Raw genomic sequence first — 21,077 nt, 5'->3', positions numbered from 1 at the left:
GAGGGGAATACAGTAGAATAAGGAGAGTTCTACTCCATGAGGAGCTCTCAATATGCATGTTGTTTACCGTTAGATATTTAGTTTCTAGATTACAACCGAATCTGCAACCCAACCTGATCTGCTGATATAATAATAACTAATTGTAGAAGTTACTCTGTAAATGGAACACATTCTCTCACTCCACTTTTCTTGCAATAACATTAACCACCACCATATTTGTTCAGCCATCCCCATGGGAAAAATTAATGGGGAAAGAATAGGATTTGGGAATAAATGCTCAAAGTAAGGTATGAGGTTAACACAGATTTAGTAATAATAGCAATCAGTTAACAAAGCCTATGTGATTTTTTTCAAATTTAAATGACATACATTCTTCCAAATTGACTTTAGCTGATGAAGATTATTTCAACAAAACCAATGTGATCTCCAAAGCCTGTGTGTACCACCTTTTATTTTCGTTATTTAGCCAAAAACCCTCAAAACACAATTTTCCTCATTCATAGGCTTTATCCAACGATCCATGGCGGAGTTAGTGCCTACAAAAAGACGCCATTAACGATAATGCAATCATAGGTCGCAAAACAAATGGGGGAGTGGGCCTTGTGATTGACAGATTTCTAATCGAATCAGATTTTCAAGTTTAAGACAAAAAAATGTTAAAAAGAGAATGTGCTGCCAGATATCCAATAGACGCAGGGGTGTGTGTCTACGATCATCAACTGACTAATAAAATTGCGAGTTCACGCCCGCAGTGAAACGTAACTCCACCCCCCGGCATCCATTTCTGAACGGAGGGACACGGCGCTAGCGAAGAGAATCCTCGCTTTTATGTATATTTCTTCATGTATATCACTGTAGATTATCTTCAGAAAATTCGCGACATAAAACTGAAGTAGCCACGAGTCTGTGAAATCGTAGCATATATTATCCGTTGAACCCGTTTGGACAGAGGCAAGAGTTGAAGCTCGCCTTTTATTTCACGTTTAACTTTCCTAAGCGGCGTGTTCAGCCGTTTTTTTAAATTTTATTCTTTCTTTGCCCCGCTCACTCTCCCCCCCGGTGTGAGTAGTGGCCTGTAACGTTGATTTAGCCACGAGGCGGGTCGGATCAACCGGAATTGGGCGATGGCGGAGTTCGGTAACGGACTGGACTCAGGAATGACGGAGGAATCCCTACTGGACTCAGACCCAGGGCACCCAGAACTAGAAGACCCGGGTGTTGGCGATGAGGAGCCGGGATTAGAGGAAGGAGAAGCTGCAATTGAGGACCCGGTAAGTGAAGGGCATAGTTTATTCCCAAAGCCTCTCTAAAAGTTGAGACAAATGTCTATTGTACGATATGTATTGTGGGTGTAAACACGTTATTTTAAGATGGATTTAGCTATATTTATATACCCTGTGGTGGTATGTGACTGTGACTTATCTCTTTGGTCGATATAACCGCCATTGTGGCTCACGCAGTGCAGTATAAATGGGTGGTGACATGCGTGGTTTTTGGCGGCCATGTTGGCGCAGCAGCGGTGGTAGTTTCTCTGCAGCAGAGTTGTCGACCTAGTGGGGGGAGAAGGGGGGGAGAAAAAAATATATATTCGTCGCTAAAATGCGAGACCGAGATGTGGACAGGGGCGAGGGTAGGACAGGCGCCATTAGCCGCGGCATTGCGAGTGTATCTGCAGACACCGAGAGAGCTCACGGTAAACACGCCTCCTTTATTTTCCTCATACGCTGACAGCTGCTGAAATAGAAGCGTATACATCAGATGATAGTCAATTAACGGTCATTTTACTAGCTACAAGCAAGCGTTTTAATGTGCTGTTTGCCACCCTTCTAACCCCATATCGCTAAAATGCTAGCAAAGGGATATGCGGCACTTGCGCTATTGTAGGTACGATTTTATATGGACATTCAGGCTTGATATAGTGGAGGGAGCCGAGTCGCTAACTTCGCTAATTGGGACGATCATGATGACATGGCCCTTGACACACGTTCATCTTCCCACTTAAAGCATTTAACGTTAGAGGGATATGCACAACACAAGCACGTTTGTGCGAACGATTAGTCTTTGATGTACTCTTTTGAGTACGAGTATTCTGTTAATACATTTGTGGGTCATGGATATTATTGTAGTTGTGTGCAAAGATGCGGATTGCCAATACTTTGAAATTAAAGCTTTTGGTTTGCGTTTGAATGTTTTTATAGCTACAATATTTCAGGTTTTATACGCACGTGATTGTGTTCGTTGACACAGAATGTGTTGAAAAGCAGTTGTGGGGGTGAAGTGTTACTTTAATTTTTTATTTTTTTAGGGCTGGGCTCGCATCCTTCGGGTCTTTATTTTTAGGGCTGGGCTTGCGTCCTAAAATATTTTCATAAGGGGGAGGGAGGGAAGAGACACTAAATATGCAACAAAATACAGACATGTATCAGTGATGACCAAGTCAAATAAGCCATGTTGTTGCCATGAATTTCAGTGTCCGTTTGAAGCCTGTCAAAGCTGTTGGAATTCGTATATTGGTTGTGGGTGTGATGTGTGACATCCCCCAAGATCTGGAATGGGTTTCACTGCAATGCAAATGTTGTCATTCAGTGAGTGCATGTCTTATCGTTATCTAGTTGAGAATGCAGCTGTCTCTGTAGAGTGTCTGAAATGAATGGTGGATAAATCCTGCCTGTTACAAAGATCCAGCCAGTGGTCATGTGCCAGGCTGTTCCACTCAGAAGTAGAAATGGGGTCAGCTCAGGCTGCTGAAATTTCAATTGTGTTATGTGCATGCAGGTCACAGATGGATATATTCCTTTGGTTTCTTTTTTCCCCAGCTGATTTCTGTCCTGACTGATGTGGTGGTCTTTGTAATTGATAGGTGTCTCTTTGTTTTATTAATATATATATATATTTTTTTTTTCAGGAGCTGGAGGCAATCAAAGCCCGGGTGCGAGAGATGGAGGAGGAAGCAGAAAAGCTGAAGGAGTTACAGAACGAGGTGGAGAAACAGATGAACCTTAGCCCTCCACCAGGTGAGTTTGTGGGAGGAAAGAGTAAAGAAGTGCCCTCGGAGAATGTCTTCCAAAAATATGTTTGAGAACACCGACTGAATGTTATATTTCACTGACGTTTCCAGAGAGCAGATGCAAGACAGATTAATATCAGACTCATCCAAATGTATATCTGTTTGTTCTTTTAGTTCACCGTTTTTAAATTTCACTCATTGCTCAATTTTGCTCTCATTAGCCGGTCCCGTCATCATGTCCATCGAGGAGAAAATGGAAGCCGACGCAAGATCAATCTACGTTGGAAACGTAAGGCTTCGCCTCCCCTTAACCTCCCTGGATGTTATTTGGGTTGTTCTTAGGGATGTAACAATTCCCCAATATGCGTCGGTCCCTGGTAAAAATGTTTAAGATACAATGCATTTGGTCAGGGGGAGCCCCAAACCAATCCAAATACAAGCATGCATCGATCAGAAAACCGATTCTCACTTTTACAAATCGCCTAAGTCACTAATGTTTTTCCTCAATGTTTTATCTGTTGGGACGGAATTGATGCGTCCTCTCCTTCAGTTCAGTAACCTACCAAGCTTTTATGCATGTAACTGTGTATGACTGTCACATAACAACTGTGTGCACCGTGCGGGAGGCACAGCTGCCCGCGCCAACAAGAGGTAGGCCTATTTCTTTTCTAATAGGCTATTTGAACATCTGTGCGGCACCTACAGCTTTCAGATGCTTCTCAAATGGCTTTCGCAATGTCAAATCGTAGGCTTTATTAGTCGTGACAAGCAATGTCATTTGCTTGTCACTCAACTAATAGTTAGCAAGTAGGCTGTAGAAAATTGTTTTACCGGAGTTGTGTAGCCTAACAGAGTGGACACCACTGCTGATTGGGGGTTTTCAAACATTCCGATTGTCCAGGCTAACATAATACATCGTTTTGGTAGTTTTGCTTTAAACAGTCAGTGTGTTTGGTCATTTTTCCATGAACAGGGTAATTATTATTATTTTTTTTGCTAATAAGTATTGCCGTTGTACCAGCTCACAATTTTAATCAGTGGGTGATGGTGATTTCAGATAAGAAGTAAGCAGACGGATCCAGCTCAGAGGCCCAGCTCCTGAGCTCCCATCAGCAGCAGATTTGAATTCAAAATGGAAAATAAATGTGTTCATGCCACACACAAGTGCATAGACTCCTATCGAACTAAATCGCATCAATTCGTTCCCTCGAATCACACGGTCATTTCAAACTAAGGCCATGTATCTAGATATTTATCGAATAGCTCATGAAAGGAGATACACATCCTTGGTTGCTCTGTTTGCATGTATGTGGTGATTCTCTTTGTCATTTCTATCAGTTTGCATTTACTATCAGTTTCAAAGGGCCGACTCAAATTTCCATAAATGTCCCGTTGACATTAGTGTGGCCATGATGGCCCGTTGACATTAGTGCATGATTTTCACATGCATTTGTGCAGAAACTTTTAATTAGGGTTTTTGGCTCCGAGTGAATTCTCCAATATGGAATCGACTAGCCACTCTGTTTGTCAGATGTATCTCACTTGTTCTCCCTCTCTGGAAAGGTGGATTACGGCGCCACGGCGGAGGAGCTAGAAGCCCACTTCCACGGCTGCGGCTCCGTCAACAGAGTCACCATCCTGTGCGACAAGTTCACAGGGCATCCCAAAGGGTACGTATCTACACCCCGTTCCTCCATGTGCTCTTTCACTACAGGCCTGTGAGTACACAATACTTCTTCAATACGTCTTCTATCAGTCATCTAGAGCAGTGATTCCCAAATTTGTTATAGTCCCGTACCCCTTCAAACATTTAACCTCCAGCTGTGTATCGCCCTCTGGCACCAGGGTCAGCACACTCTCAAATGTTTTTTTTGTTTTTTGTGCCATCATTGTAAGCCTGCCACACACACACACACACACACACACACACTACATGATACATTTATTAAACATAAGAATGAGTGTGAGTTTGTCACAACCTGGCTTGTGGGAAGTGACAAAGAGCTCTTATAGGACCAGGGCACAAATAATAACAGTCAATAATTATGCTTTTTATTTAATCATCTTACATATAAAACCCTATTTGTTTATCAAATGGTGAATAACCCACCACAGGTTAATGAGAAGGGTGCGCTTGAAAGGGTGCACATAACTCTGCAATGTTGTATTGGAGAGTGTCTGTCATAATTTTCCAGTCTGTTGCCTGTATTTAGTTTTCATGCTAGTGAGGGCCGAGAAACCACTCTCGCATAGGTAAGTGGTTGTCAAGGGTATCAGTGTCTTAACAGCACGATTTGCCAAGGCAGGATACTCTGAGCGTTGCCCAATCCAGAAATCTGGCAGTGGCTTCTGATTTTTAAATTCAATTTTCACAGAACCCCTTGTTGCAATTTCAACAAGGCTCTCTTGTTCAGATATCGGTAAGTGGACTGGAGGCAGGGCATGAAAGGGATAAAGAATCCAGTTGTTTGTGTCATCTGTTTTGGGAAAGAACCTGCTTCTTTGCGTGCCCAACTCACTCCGGTCCTTCGCTATTTGACATTGTCTGGAAGCTTGAGTTCATTTGCACACAAAATATTATACAATGAGGGAAAGACCTGGGTGTTGTCCTTGTTATTAATGCAGACAGAAGAGCTCCAACTTCTTAATGATAGCCTCAATTTTGTCCCGAACATTGAATATAGTTGCGGAGAGTCCTTGTAATCCTCAAATCAGATCATTCAGACTTGAGAAAGAACATCACCCAAGATAGGCCATTTGTGTGAGAAACTCGTCACCATGCAAGCGGTCAGACAAGTAAAAATGGTAATCATTAAAGAACCTTAAGCTCGTTTTTTAAATTGTATTTAATTGAGCGGCGTGTCAATACTTTGCCCCTTGATAACCAGAGCACTTCGGTGTTGTTAAGGCGTTACATGGTCGCTGCCCATATCATTGCATAGTGCAGAAAATACATGAGAGTTCAGGGGCCTTGCTTTAACAAAGTTAACCATTTGCACTGTAGTGTCAAACGTCTTTCAAGCTGTCAGGCGTTACCTTGGCAGCAAGAGCCTCTCGGTTGACGCTGCAGTGTACCCAAGTGGCGTTGGCACGCGCGTTACCACTCCGCTCTGTCTCCCTGTCATGGCTTTAGCGCCATCAGTACAGATACCAACACATCTTGACCACCAAGTCCTTTTGATGTCACAAAGCTGTCCAGTACTTAAAAATATAAAAAATCCTCTCCTGGTTTCCAGTGCTTTGCAGAAGAGCAGTATTTGTTTCAAAACATCTCCTGCCATGTCACTGTGTCGTGAAACAGTTTATGAAGGGATTGTCTGTACGTGTTTTTTTTGTTTAGCCTTTTCCCCCAGCATTGTCCCAGCCATATCCACGGCAGCAGGAAGAATCAAGTCCTCCACAATAGTATGGGGCTTGCCTGTCCTAGGCCACTCGGTAGCTCACCATATAAGACACTTCTAGACCCTTCTTATTAATGTTGCTTTTATACATGTCTTACTACTCGAAAGTCATCTTTATTCTCGCTCAAACACCTGTGGCTTATTTTTCAAATTGACATGTTTTGTTTCTAAATATCTGCACAAGAGTGAAGGCTTCACTGAGTTGTGAGATCGTACTCTTGCACATAACACACAGTGGCTGAGGAAAGGCACTACTCCCGATATAAGTGAACCCCCAAATCAATGTAGTTCTAATCATATTTGTACCTCTTCCGTGGTCCAACGTGCCTGTCTGTTCGGTGCTTTCCCGGGTAAGGGGTCTGTAACTCTTCAGCTGCATCCGATTCACAACAGTCTGTGTCCATGCTAGCTGGGCTAACAACAAATGTAGAATTACTGATGCTAGCATTGGATGTGCTTATGGAAGCAGAACACCTTGTTGTCGACAGGTGCAGGTTTAGTACTGCTGGAAGTAGCAGTACTACCAGTAGAGCTGGTATATGTCGCTATAGACGCGGTCCTTATTACTTTATAATAAAAAAAAACGTTTAGCCATTTTTGTGCAAACTGAATGAGCCGCAGCTACATGCGGACCGTTAGTGGAATTCATTCTTTCAACAAATGAATGTGAATCACATTTTTATTTGGCGTAGCCCTGACGGCATTGCGTACCCCAATTTGGTCATACATGGTCTAGAGGAATGAGTATACACAACGTACTTTACTCGATTTGTAATTGTCTACACTCAATGTGCAGGTTAGCAATGTAGCCCACTTTCATTCACATGGATGTACAGAGCCTTCAGAAAGTATTCACGCCAGTTGACTTTGACTATAAGTTCCACATGGAAGGAAACCAGACTCTACTAATCAGGCAAAACCAGCTCTATAACTCGCTGCATGCACACATTCCTATTAAATATGCATTCACCTGTATTGTGAGTAGCCCTATTCAATCTTAACTTACCCAGTTTATCAGGAGTTTAACCATTCAAGTAAAATTATTAACATGTTATGTAGTTTGGTAAAAAATAATAATTATGGTTGGATTTTAAGTTTCATACATAGCTGTCTCTGGGAAATTGTCATAAATATTTTCAAATGATATTGAATAACGACCTCCTTGACCCTCAAATCTGCATCGGCCCTAAAAAAATAAATGCATATGGGTCGTTCTCTAATTACATCTAAGTCTAAGAGCTTTGCACACCTACATTGTGTACAATATTTGCCCGTTTTTATTATTTTAAAAAGTCTTCCAGCTCTGTCAAGTTGGTTGTTGGTCATTGCTAGACAGCCATTATAAAGTCTAGATTTTCAAACCAATTTAAGTCAACTGTAACTAGGCCACTCAAACATTCAATGTTGTCTTGGTAAGCATCTTGTGTATATTTGACCTTGTGTTTTAGATTATTGTCCTGTTGATTTGTCTGCCTGTATCTGTTGGAAAGCAGACCGACCCAGGTTTTCCTGTAGAATTTTACCCGTCCTTAGCTCTATTCTGTTTTTCATTCTGAAAAAACTCCTTAGTCCTTGCCGATGACAAGCATACCCATAACATGATACAGCCATCACCATGCTACAAAATATGAAGTGGTACTGTGACTTATTGTGTGATGGGGGTTCTACTAAGCTAACATGGAATTGTTTTAAGAAGGTCATACCAAGGTTCGTTTAGCTATTTGTTTTTATATTTTAGGGCCCTTTTAAGGTATTAAAAAATATAAAATTGTTTTGAAACATTGAATTGGTCCATACTGCTATTAGCCCATAGGAACACATTAACAGCTTCATACATGGATGAAAAGTAATAAATATATTTATATATAGATACCATCCTACCTTCAGACTAGGCTTGTGAAAGGCCCAAGTGAAAAGGTTTGGGAGCCACTGATCGAGACCAGCCTAAATCTACAGGCTCACCAAGTCTATGTTGATCATCAATGTGCCACTGAGTACCACACACCCATTATTGGATATGTAAAAAAACGTCTCAGATCTGTGTTCATCCGACACCACCTTCTATCGTCACACGGCTAAGATGGGTCTATGAGCAAAGCTGTTTCATTGGTAAACTAGCACGTGGTTTGGCAGTGCACTGGATGCTTATTGGAGCACATGCTTGCTTGTATGACTAATTTAGCATTGTTTCCCTTGCTTGGTTAGACCGTAAGGTCCACATAGTCCAAAGTGGACTGACCGCAATAGGGCATAGAGCTGGGTGTTATTTGGGGGGGGGGGTGTTCTCACAATAAATTGCCAGAATTTATGCGATAATGATCAACGGAACAAGTTTCTAACACTAAATTGCACTATTTTAATTTTTTTAAATGATCCTTCAAACAGAGAATATATAAATGCAACATGTGAAGTGTTGGTTTCATGCGCTGAAGTAAAAGATCCCAGAAATGTTCCAAATGCACAAAAAAAGCATATTTCTCTCACTATGCGCACAATTTAGTTTCTATCTCAATGGGTACGCATTTCTCCTTTGACAAGATGATCCATCTGACTGATGTGGCATGTCAAGAAGCTGATTAAACAGCATGATCCTGAGCCATGTTCACCTTGTGCTGGGGGACAATAAGACCACTCTTAAAATATGCAGTTTTGTTACACGAGACGTTGTGTAACAAAACTGCATAAGTTGAGGGAGCGCCCAATTGGCATGCTGACTGCAGGAATGTCCACCAGTGCTGTTGCTGGGAAAATTGAATGTTAATATTTCTACCATAAACAACCTCCAACTTTTGTTTTAGAGAATTTAGCAGTATGTCCAACTGGCCTCACAACCACAGACCACGTGTAATCATTTGTAACTTAATATTTATCTAGTACAGGCTACTTATCCTAATGAACAATATCAGCAAAATGCCTGCGATAAGTGCTCGGTGTCAATAATTTCTAGTTTATCGTCCCAGCTGTAATGGAGCACAAAGGTTTTCTTTTCTGACATAATGGTATCCATTACTATAGCCATGCACAATTCATGACTAGTGTCAATGTTTCCTCTCATTTAATTCCTCTATATAAATTTCTTACCACCGCTACCAAAAAAAATAAAAAAAATTGTGTATGCGTGAACAAAATATTAAGAACACATTCCTAATATTGAGTTGCACCCCTTTCCTTCAGAACAGCCTCAATTCGTCTGGGCATGCACTCTAAGGTGTTCTGTGGAAAGTATTGGTCCAGCATCCCTGGTCCTTGTTCACTCCAAAGCTTCCCACAGTTGTCAATTTGGGTGGTGGACCGTTCTTGATACACACAAACTTGTGTGAAAGACCCAGCAGCTCTGCAGTTCTAGTTCTTGACACAAACCGGTGTGCCTGGCACCTACTACCATACTCTGTTCAAAGTCACTTCAATCTTTTGTCTTGCCCATTCACCCTCTGAATGCCACACATCATTGATGTGAGTCTCTTTCTCTCTCTTATATACAGTGGGGAGAACAAGTATTTGATACACTGCCGATTTTGCAGGTTTTCCTTCTTACAAAGCATGTAGAGGTCTAATTTTTATCATGGGTACACTTCAACTGTGAGATGGAATCTAAAACAAAAATCCAGAAAATCACATTTGTATGATTTTTAAGTAATTTGCATTTTATTGCATGACAAAAGTATTTGATCACCTTCCAACCAGTAAGAAACTAACAGGTCTGTGAGAGCCGGAATTTTCTTTAAGAAGCCCTCCTGTTCTCCACTCATTACCTGTATTAACTGCACCTGTTTGAACTCGTTACCTGTATAAAAGACACTTGTTCACACACTCAATCAAACAGACTCCAACCTCTCCACAATGGCCAAGACCAGAGAGCTGTGTAAGGACATCAGGGATAAAATTGTAGACCTGCACAAGGCTGGGATGGGCTACAGGACAATAGGCAAGCAGCTTGGTGAGAAGGCAACAACTGTTGGCGCTATTATTAGAAAAAGAAGAAGTTCAAGATGACGGTCAATCACCCTCTGTCTGGGGCTCCATGCAAGATCTCACCTTGTGGGGCATCAATGATCATGAGGGAGGTGATGGATCAGCCCAGAACTACACGGCAGGACGCGGTCAATGACCTGAAGAGAGCTGGGACCACAGTTTCAAAGAAAACCATTAGTAACACACTACGTCGCCATGGATTAAAATCCTGCAGCGCACGCAAGGTCCCCCTGCTCAAGCCAGCGCATGTCCAGGCATGTCTGAAGTTTGCCAATGACCATCTGGATGATCCAGAGGAGGAATTGAAGGTCATGTGGTCTGAGACAAATAGAGTTTTTTTGGTCTAAACTCCACTCGCTGTGTTTGGAGGAAAAATGATGAGTACAACCCCAAAATCACCATCCCAACCGTGAAGCATGGAGGTGGAAACATCATTCTTTGGGGATACTTTTCTGCAAAGGGGACAGGACGACTGAACCGTATTGAGGGGAGGATGGATGGGGCCATGTATCTCGAGATCTTGGCCAACAACCTAAGAGCATTGAAGATGGGTCGTGGCTGGGTCTTCCAGCATGACAACGACCCGAAACGCACAGCCAGGGCAACTAAGGAGTGGCTCCGTAAGAAGCATCTCAAGGTCCTGGAGTGGTCTAGCCAGTTTCCAGACCTGAACCCAATAGAAAATCTTTGGCGGGAGCTGAAAGTCCGTATTGCCCAGCGACATCCCCGAAACCTGAAGGATCTGGAGAAGGTCTGTATGGAGGAGTGGGTCAAAATCAAATTTTATTTGTCACACATACACATGGTTAGCAGATGTTAATGCGAGTGTAGCGAAATGCTTGTGCTTCTAGTTCCGACAATGCAGTAATAACCAACAAGTAATCTAACAATTCCAAAACTACTGTCTTATACTTGTGTGTGTGTATAAGGGGGAAAAGAATATGTACAAATCCCTGCTGCAGTGTGTGCAAAACTGGTCAAGGACTACAGGAAACGTATGATCTCTGTAATTGCAAACACAGGTTTCTGTACCAAATATTAAGTTCTGCTTTTCTGATGTATCAAATATTTATGTCATGCAATAAAATGCAAATTAATTACTTTAAAATCATGTGATTTTTCTGGATTTTTATTTTAGATTCCCCCTCTCACAGTTGAAGTGTACCAATGATTTAAAAATAATAAAACAATATACCTCTGCATGCTTTGTAAGTAAGAAACCTGCAAAATCTGCAGTGTATCAAATACTTGTTCTCCCCACTGTGTGCGTGTATTTATGATTTGAAGTTAATTTTTACAAGTTACATCAATAAGGGATCATAGCTTTGGCCTGGATTCAGTTGGTCATGATAAGACCAGTCTGAATCAGTGTACCCTGACGTGTCACGGAGCTTTTTCATGCGCAATCCCGAGAGTGCATTTCTTGTTTACCGTTTATATTGACAACGTTATTGTCCGGTTGAAATATTATAGATCATTTAGGCTAAAAACAACCTGAGAATTGAATATAAACATTGTTTGACATGTTTCTATGAACTTTACTGATTACAATTTGTATTTTGTCTACCTGTTTTGACTCCGTTTGAGCCTGTGGATTACTGAAGAAAATGTGTGAACAAAACTGAGGTTTTTGGATATAAAGAGACTTTATTGAACAAAAGGAACATTTATTGAGTAAATGAATATCTTCTAAGTGCAAACATATGAAGATCATCAAATGTAAGGGATTCATTTAATCTCTATTTTTTTGAGTTTTGTAATGCTTCTGCTTGGCTGGTTACTGTTTGTAATAATTTGTCAACTGGGCAATGTTCTCAAATAATCGTAAGGTATGCTTTCGCCGTAAAGCATTTTTTAAATCTGACACCATGGTTGGATTCACAAGAAGTTAATCTTTAAACATATGTAAAATATGTTCGTTTTTATAATGAGTATTTCTCTATTTGAATTTGGCGCTCTGCAAGTTCACTGGATGTTGGCACGATCCTAGAGAGGTTAATGACCTAAGGCTCGCATTTCTGTGTTATGTTTAAGTATGATTTGATAGAGCAGTCTGACTGAGCAATGGTAGGCACCAGCAGGATCGTAAGCATTCATTCAAACAGCACTTTAGTGAGTTTTGCCAGCAGCTCTTCTATTTATGACTTCAAGCCGATCAACTCCCGAGATTAGGCTGGTGTAACGATGTGATGTGAAATGGCTAGCTAGTTAGCGGGGTGCGCGCTAATAGCGTTTCAAACGTCACTCGCTCTGAGACTTGGAGTAGTTCCCCTTGCTCTGCATGGGTAACGCTGCTTTGAGGGTGGCTGTTGTCGTTGTGTTCCTGGTTCGAGCCCAGGGAGGCGCATGGAGAGGGACTGAAACTATACTATTACACTGGCAATACTAAGTGCCTATAAGAAAGTCCAATAGTCAAAGGTATATGAAATACAAATGGTATAGAGAGAGAGTCCTATAACTACAACCTAAAACTTCTTACCGGGAATATTGAAGACTCATGTTAAAAGGAACCACCAGCTTTCATATGTTCTCATGTTCTGAGCAAGGAACTCAAACTAGCTTTTTTAGCTTTCTTACATGGCACATATTGCACTTTTACTTTCTTCTCCAACACTTTGTTTTTGCATTATTGAAACCCAATTGAACATGTTTATTTATTTGAGGCTAAATTGATTTTATTGATATATTAAGTTAAAATAAGTGTTCATTCAGTATTGTTGTAGTTGTCATTATTACAGATACATTTTAAAAATCAGCCGGTTTTTAAATATTTTTAAATCCGTATCTGCTTTTTTTTGTCTTCCAATAATTGGTATCACTATCGGTGTTGAAAGGATGGATGGGGGGGGGGCAATCCTGGTGCATGAAGGCTTCACCTACAGATGGGAACGACAGACTACAACTAAGTCTTTCTGGAAGAGCACCGACTATGATGCCATTCGAATGCCGGTCTCATAACCCTCACTGACAGGATTATTTCCAAGTTTAACCGACCAATGTTCATAGTTAGGACACTGCTACAGTAACGGCTCGATAGTGAAAATTGATGCCTTTTAATTATTTTTTTATATAAATAAGGGACTCAATCACAGCTTCCCTGGGAAGCTCAATGTTTTGTAGCCTCATTCGCGGTAAAATAGTACGCATTGTTTGCGGCACTTCGACCTTAATATTTTTTAAATTTAACCTTTTAACTAGGAAAGTCAGTTAAGAACAAATTCTTATTTACAATAACGGCCTTTGCCACCAGTGCTAAAGTACTGCATGGAAACAAGTTAATTGCACACCGTGACTCCAATTCCCAGTAATGTTACATCAGTTGAGTTACAGTTTATTCTAATAGCCGGGAGGGGTCTATTCTGAAGTGCGTAGAAACTGGCGACCTGGTTGTTCAAATTTAAGCGTTGTTAATCACACAGTTTATTCTCGTTAAGGGAATTGAGGAGAAAGAGGTGTCAACATTTGTTTAGTGAATTCTGCTTTGAGATTTTAGAGCTTCAATATTTCCGTTCTCTGCGATTTGTCGTTTGTGACCCATTTTTATGTTTCTGCTGCTGTTGCAGGTTTGCCTATATCGAGTTTTCAGACAAGGAGTCTGTGAGGACGGCCATGGCGTTGGACGAGTCTCTGTTCAGAGGAAGGCAGATTAAGGTAAGGACGCGGCGATGTATACACATTAGTGGAGGCTTTTGAGGGGGAACGTTTCATAATAGCTGGAACCTAATGGAATGGCATCAAACAGAAACCGTGAATTTGAGATCATTCTGCTCCAGGTATTACAACAAACCCCTCCTCCCCAATTGAGGTGCCACCAACCTCCTGTGATTGCTTTTCCATTTTGAGCCGTTTGGCAGACACTCTTATCCAGAATGACCTACAGTTAGTGTATTCATATTGAGAGAGTTTGGTTATACAACCACATCTGTCATGGTAAGTACATTTTTCCTCTGTAGCTTTCGGCAACGTCAGCGCTAGTAGGAAAAATTCAAGTGTCGATTTCGACCGCTGTATCTGTCTATGACGTGAATTTCAGTCAGATTTCCTACTTGGACTGAGACTGATGTACATGACCCTGTACTAGTGTCTGACTTGTGGAGTCCTGTTTGTCATCGCTCTTGGTTCTGGCAGGTGGGGGTGAAGAGGACGAACAGGCCAGGCATCAGCACCACAGACCGCGGGTTCCCCCGGGCCCGCTTCCGCTCACGAGGAGGAAACTTTAACTCGTCACGTGCACGTTACTACAGTGGCTACGCACCGCCCAGAGGCAGAGGACGGGCCTTCAGGTGAGCACCCTGAGATTGGGAGACAGCTGGCCATTACCGGAGGGAGGAGGATGAATATGGAGATGTGAAGGGGCAGAAGACTGAGTAGTGAGATTATAGAAGTAGTGGGGGATGATCAGAGCAGGAGATGGTTAGCGGGGGGAGAAGAGGACCCCGTGAAGCGTTGTTAGCCCTGGGGGGTGGCTGGAGTGGGAGGGAGGGTGGCTGGCTGGGCTGGGGTGGGAGGGAGGATGGCTGGGCTCGGGGGTGGGAGGGAGGATGGCTGGGCTCGGGGTGGGAGGGAGGATGGCTGGGCTCGGGGGTGGGAGGGAGGATGGCTGGGCTCGGGGGTGGGAGGGAGGATGGCTGGGCTCGGGGGTGGGGAGGATGGCTGGGCTCGGGGTGGGGGGAGGATGGCTGGGCTCGGGGTGGGGGAGGGAAGATGGCTAGCTCCATGGGCTCGGGGGGGCAAAGCATCACTCTGTCCAACAATAAGTGTGGGCTGAAACTGGCCATATAGAGAATCATTGAGAAGGCATGTCTATAAGTCTGCCTGTAGTGGGAGGAGACTGAATCTGTGGCTGCCATTGATGATCAGTGAAGGAGTTTCCACAGCAGAGTGGAGGAAAGGTTTCCTTTAGAGTGGGGTTGTGGAGAGAGAGAGAGAGAGAGAGACAGGTGGGAGGGAGTTGGGTAGGTTCGATTGGGGGGGGGTCTTGTTGCGTGCACCATCTATAACTGTTTCAGAGGAGGCAGCTAAACTCTCAGCCCACAGCAGTGAGGTCCACCCAGGCTGTACATGTATGGGAGGCAGGCTGTTTGTATGGCTTGGAGCTACATTACATGTACACACTCCCTGTGAGTGGGCATCTCTCCCACAGTGCTGCTCATTAATGCTAAAGGTGACAGGCAAAGTGTTTCACTTATGTCAGTTTGTTCTCATTTGTTCAGTGCTGATGGTCGTATTCCATTTTATAATTTTGATCATTATGACGCCGTGACGATTTTTAAATGCAAAGACGTTAATCTTTGTAAATGCATTGCTTAAACATTAATTGGCATGTGTATCTATGATAGTTCAGTTGTTCTAATGATGTACCAGTGTTGAGTAGTAGCCTGTATCCATCCTGTGTTCCATCTCATCAACGCACAGCTGTGTGTTCACCTGTCCTGGGCCAGCTGTGTGTTTACCTGTCCTGGGCCAGCTGTGTGTGTTTACCTGTCCTGGGCCAGCTGTGTGTGTGTTTACCTGTCCTGGGCCAGCTGTGTGTTCACCTGTCCTGGGCCAGGTGCTCCAGAGCTGTGTTTTGCCTGTGACCTTTTCCAAAGCAACACCCCTGGTATCTGGATTTGTTTTCAATCTGTACAAAAGCTTGCCCCCTATGTATGTAAAACCTGGAGTGGATCAAAGTGCTGTGCACTGGGAGTCTGGTGTGTCTCCCTGGAGTGTGTGTCCTACGGTGTCTCTCAGTGTGAGGTGAGAGGGGGGGTTCCCATGATGACTCATTGAGCGCTCAGTGGGCCTCACTCTGGAGCTCTGTCTCTGGGCCCATGTCCTGTTTTGTTATTTTTTTATTTATTTTTTTAAATTGTTTCGCTGAGAAGAGGGGCTGCAGAGCAAGCACAATGAGCATCCTCGCCAACTGACATGCACTGACAGATTCTGACCAATGGAACAACCTTTCCACTCACTACTAGACCAATGGGGTCAGTTTAGTCCTATGTAGTAGTACCTCATTGGCCCCTCTATGGGAGTTGATATGATCGTCAATCACGGCTCAACTTTTGAAGTCCTATTCAACAAATTTTTGTAAGAATGACATCCTGGTGAGTGTAGATGATATGGTGCCAGTCCCAATCGTATGCCCACCACACTCCTATACATAGACTAGCCTGGGAACAGGTGGCCCCGCTATAGGGAGACGAAAAGCATGAGTCCGGATGCTTTGCCTTGCTCCGAAAACCAACTGTGATGTTAACTACACATTGGTGCATCAGACACACAATGTCCCCTTGGTCAGACGTTCCCACTCACTGCCTTCACTTCCAGAATGGAGGGTTCATTCCTGCAGCCTGATTTTTGACCACAGCATTCTAACCACTGGTTTCTACTCGTATGACCTGTGTGTTTGTGGGTACTGGATGCCTGGGTTTGATGTTTGTGGTGTGTGTGAGACAGGGTTTCTGTTAGCTGGTAATAGGCAGCTTTTATCTGGTTATTTTTTAGAAAAAAGGTGAGAAATAAAATTGGTGTTGACCAATTGTCCGGGAGAACAAAAAATCCCATTGTATTATAATGCATTATTATTTTTGCCTATTAATTGATGTACATGCATTTGACTGGTCATTCTTATCGGTCTATAGGTTAATTTGTATAATTTAGTGGAAATAAATTGTCACGTGTACAGTATACTTTATGTAGCTTATTTATCACACGACTACCTATGTAGAGCCTTTGAGTGTAAAATCTGTCTGACCGAGAGAGATGCTGCTGTATCTTGTGGTGCTTTCAACAGAACTGGGAATAATACCATGTCAAATCCGCTACGTCGGAGATTTAGAGTCCTCAGTTCCCCGAGTTGGGTGACCGTTCAAAACAATCTTTCCCAGTTTTTAAACGCATCGTCAAACCGCAGCGGAAGGCAGGCGTCAGCAGTGCATCACAAAGTGGAGCGACGGCCTGGGGGCCGTCTGCATTCTGACAACATACATAATTGTTTGAAACCTGAATGTTTTGCTACATATTATGAGGGGTGTTTTTACCTTGCTTCAAATGAGCTTATTAGATCTCTCTCTCTCTCTCTAAAGCTCTACCAAATTTTCATCTGTCACTTCCAACCCGCTCACCTGTGCAATGGTGTTTTCCTGCCCATTTGCATTATGGGGTGCACATTCATGTATAGCCTACTGCCTTGTGCGCATTGCTGCGCTTATAATGTCAAGATATATAATAGTTAATCAACATTTTAAGCTAAACGTTCTGATCTGTTGCATCAGACTCATTGCTTTGAACGTTTGTATTATGTAGCCCATTGGTTGTATGAATTTGGGATCTATCGTCCCAGAACTGTCCCAGAGTCTGTTTGGAATAGGCTGTTTCTTTCACGACAAGCTGACCTATAAGAGCAGGTTGCCTAAACCTGTCTACTATAGTAGATTGACACAGGCAAGTGATTTTGCTGTTTAGTTACTTGTCTTGTTGATATGAATTAGCACATTTTGAATAAGGTTTGGGTAGCCTAGTGGTTAGAGCGTTAGACTAGTAACCGAAAGGTTGCAAGTTCAAATCCCCAAGCTGACAAGGTACAAATCTGCCATTCTGCCCCTGAACAGGCAGTTAACCCACTGTTCCTAGGCCGTCATTGAAAATAAGAATTTGTTCTTAACTGACTTGCCTAGTTAAATAAAGGTAAAATAAAAAATTGAGCACTGTGGGTGGACACACTAATTAGGTAACTCACCCATTTTTATATGGGCCAGTACAGTTCTCAAACATCCAGTAAAAATGTTTTCAATGTTGCTTGTCAAATGTCCGGCTCCACATTTCCTAATGGAAACCCTGTTGTGTGAGTGGAAAAGCGCTTTGATGCTGTGTTTGAGTGATGGTGCAGTCCAGGTTGTCAGGAGAAGGGGTCAGTCAAGTCTCCGTGCTGAAGCTATAGGTGTTGCCCTTCCTAGCATGTGCCATGTGAATGACTTTGACTCTTCTGTGGGGTGAGATGGAGGCTTCTGTCCTCAGGGTCTCTCCCAACAGCGACCTCGGGGGGGCCGCTCTCGCAGAGAGAGAGAGAGAGAAAGAGGGAGAGAGTGCCTCACTGTCCCACACACCCCCCCACACCATTATTTCTATAGTCCTGTATAATCTGAGAATCAGATATTTTAATGTTGGTGAAGCTGTTCTCCGCTTCTTTCTGTACTGTTAATTCATATTCGTAAAAATTTTAAATTGTGGTAATTCGACACTTATCAAAGAAAGGCACAATACCATTAAGATGGTATACATGTCATCCTACCAACAATTTGTGTATACTTAAAACAATTATTCATACATATATTTTACCTCGGATTGACTTCTCATCAGGCCCTTTTCTACCTGCACACTAACAACCACACCACACACCCTAAAATTGGTGTCCGTCTTTAAGCCAATCAAGAAACTCACCCTCTTTTTCTCTCTCTTTTCCAGGGGCCGAGGGCGAACAACATCGTGGTATTCCCCTTACTAATACCCCCAACCCCTACTATCACCCCATGTCCCCATACAAAAAAAAAAAAAAAAGAATGAAAAAAAAAAAAAAAAAGTCCCAGGAAAAAAAAACAATGAAGAAAAAAAAAAAGATGAAAACCCCCCCCCAGTATTCTCCTGGACAGACTGGCCACAGTGTGTGATTGTGTGTGAGCGTGCGTGTGCGGAGATGGTGCGGTCACCCTGGTAATGTATCTGATGGCCGTCGGAGATTTGGTGGCATTTCTTTTTTGAGAAGATGTTATCTCAGGCTGCAGATTTGTCTCCTTTGTCTGGCTGTGACCCTCACACCCAACACAGCCCCCAAATGCTTGCTTTCGAAAAAGCAAACATCGACGAGAAAGGAATGTCTTTTTTTTTTTTTTTAATTTAATTTTTTAATGTACCGTCCATGTTAAACTTCTAAGAGCAAAAATGTTGTTTATTTTTTTAAGTTGTGGTGTTGGGCGTTTTCATTTCTTTGTGTCTCTGTTTTCTGATCAGTTCCAACTCTCACTACTTTTGCTACCATATTCTCCCCCTGGTTCCATCTCACGCTCTCTTGTGTTTAGTATCTTAACAGCTGTGACTTCTGTTCAGTGGGTCATTGTGTTTTTTATATATATATTTTTTTACATTGTGTCTATTGAACCTTTTAGTCTGTAGCTTTCACCCCAGGAAGGCATGGCCAGAGCTCTGCCAACTTTTCTGTTTAGTTTTTTTTTGAAGGCCTCACTTTTTCCCCCCTCTTCTTGCACCCCTCTGCCTTTCTGTGCTGCTGCTCCTACCATTTTGTCCTTCACCTCTTCTGCTCTCTTTCTCCTTCTCTCCTCTCTGTGTATATTAGACCACTTCTTGTCGTTTCAGGTTTCAGGACCAGTGGAGGCTGACAACCCCTCCAGTGGCCGCGGCGCCCCCCAATGTCTCGGCAGGGTCTCTCTCTCTCTCTGCTCCTGCTATGCACACTCACCCCATCCTGTCTGTGTGGGGGGGAGGGGGTCAGGGCGATCACAGGGCCACTGCAGGGGGTGTTTACTACAACAAGCGTTGAGTTGACTTACTCACCCGGCACGCACTCACACATACTAGGCCCACACACTTCAGACACCACACAACCAAACAACCACACATATTTATATAGCGAGAGCTAAGTCAAGATGGCAGCAGCTGTTTTAATTGGGAGTGAGAAAGACCGGACCAGATAAGGGGTGGGGGGGTTCCAGGGCCCGACTTTAACAGTGCGTAGTGCAGCCACGGCTTGTCGAGGACTAGGAGCGGGGCTAAAGGCATCGATTTAATGTAATAGCCGAGAGGGGCGGAGCTTTTATTTTAGGGGGAATAGGGGGTGGGTTTGTGTGGAGAGGTTTGCATTTTTGAAATGGGAGAGTGGGTTAAACAAAAAAAACATGTTTTGCTTTTTTTTATTTTTAACCCATTTAGTCTGTAATTAGAAAAATAAAATAAAAAAAATAAAGACGTGTAAAAATTATTAATTTGTTTGTGATTTGTCCCTAGTTACAAAGGCATTTTTAAAAAATCGGTTCTTGAAAGTAAAGCTGGGAGAATTCTGAACCTATTGACTGACATTCTGCAGTATTTTTAATATCAATATAGTGTCAAATGTCTTTCTGTTCTTTAAAGGTGCAAAATGCAGAAATCATTGTACTATCTAACCAGCTGTGAAATATATTTTCCATAACTCAATATTGTATTTTCCGTGGTTTGAAGCTGGTGTAAAATGTAACAAAACGGGAACCATAAATAGCGCACAGAACAGATCTGCCGCCTCTTAGACTTGCTTTCAATGAGAATGACAGATCTATAATCCACATTTCTATGTGAATTTGTCCGGCTTGCCCAAAAGGTTCCATATTACAGCTTTGAGTGTTGTAGTCTTCTCCAGTACCCTCTTTAACAACACACAGGAGCCAAACACCCTCATGAGGTACAATTACTATTCTAACTATTTTAAATTATTTACTGTAACGTGTCTAAGCCAACTGCCTTTTTACAAGTGTTCATACTTTCCAGTATTATTTATTATTACAAAGCAGTGAATTAGATTGTTTCATCCTAAGATAAAAATCAAAAACACATTTGGCTAATAGGCTCTTATACCACAAATAAGGTCTTTTAGAAAACGAGTTAATGTTTGAGATGACAGTTCAACAACACACTTGAGTTTGCACAAGAGTGAAGGGATAAATATG

General features: G+C 42.5%; 1 protein-coding gene across 4 annotated transcripts; it reads left to right on the top strand.

The window, feature by feature from the left end:
* Window positions 1-754: 754 nt before the first annotated feature.
* On the top strand, window positions 755-20,202 carry LOC112215301 (polyadenylate-binding protein 2). Of its 4 annotated transcripts, XM_042298745.1 has the most exons (8): window positions 755-951; window positions 1,070-1,271; window positions 2,906-3,014; window positions 3,229-3,296; window positions 4,571-4,677; window positions 13,944-14,031; window positions 14,509-14,663; window positions 19,735-20,199. In XM_042298745.1, exons 2-8 carry the CDS (start codon window positions 1,125-1,127, stop codon window positions 19,916-19,918), a joined length of 858 nt encoding a protein of 285 aa, XP_042154679.1. In that variant the 5' UTR covers window positions 755-951; window positions 1,070-1,124; the 3' UTR covers window positions 19,919-20,199. The 4 variants fall into 4 exon arrangements, with proteins under 4 accessions (XP_042154679.1, XP_042154678.1, XP_042154681.1 ...); XM_042298744.1 differs by having other exon boundaries at window positions 755-1,271; XM_042298747.1 differs by having other exon boundaries at window positions 756-1,271; window positions 18,829-19,877.
* Window positions 20,203-21,077: the final 875 nt, after the last annotated feature.

The sequence above is a fragment of the Oncorhynchus tshawytscha genome, linkage group LG16 (assembly GCF_018296145.1).
Source record: "Oncorhynchus tshawytscha isolate Ot180627B linkage group LG16, Otsh_v2.0, whole genome shotgun sequence".
NCBI classification, from domain to species: Eukaryota; Metazoa; Chordata; class Actinopteri; order Salmoniformes; family Salmonidae; genus Oncorhynchus; species Oncorhynchus tshawytscha.
Note: the sequence above shows the minus strand (reverse complement) of the source record. Positions and strands in the feature narration are given on the sequence as shown.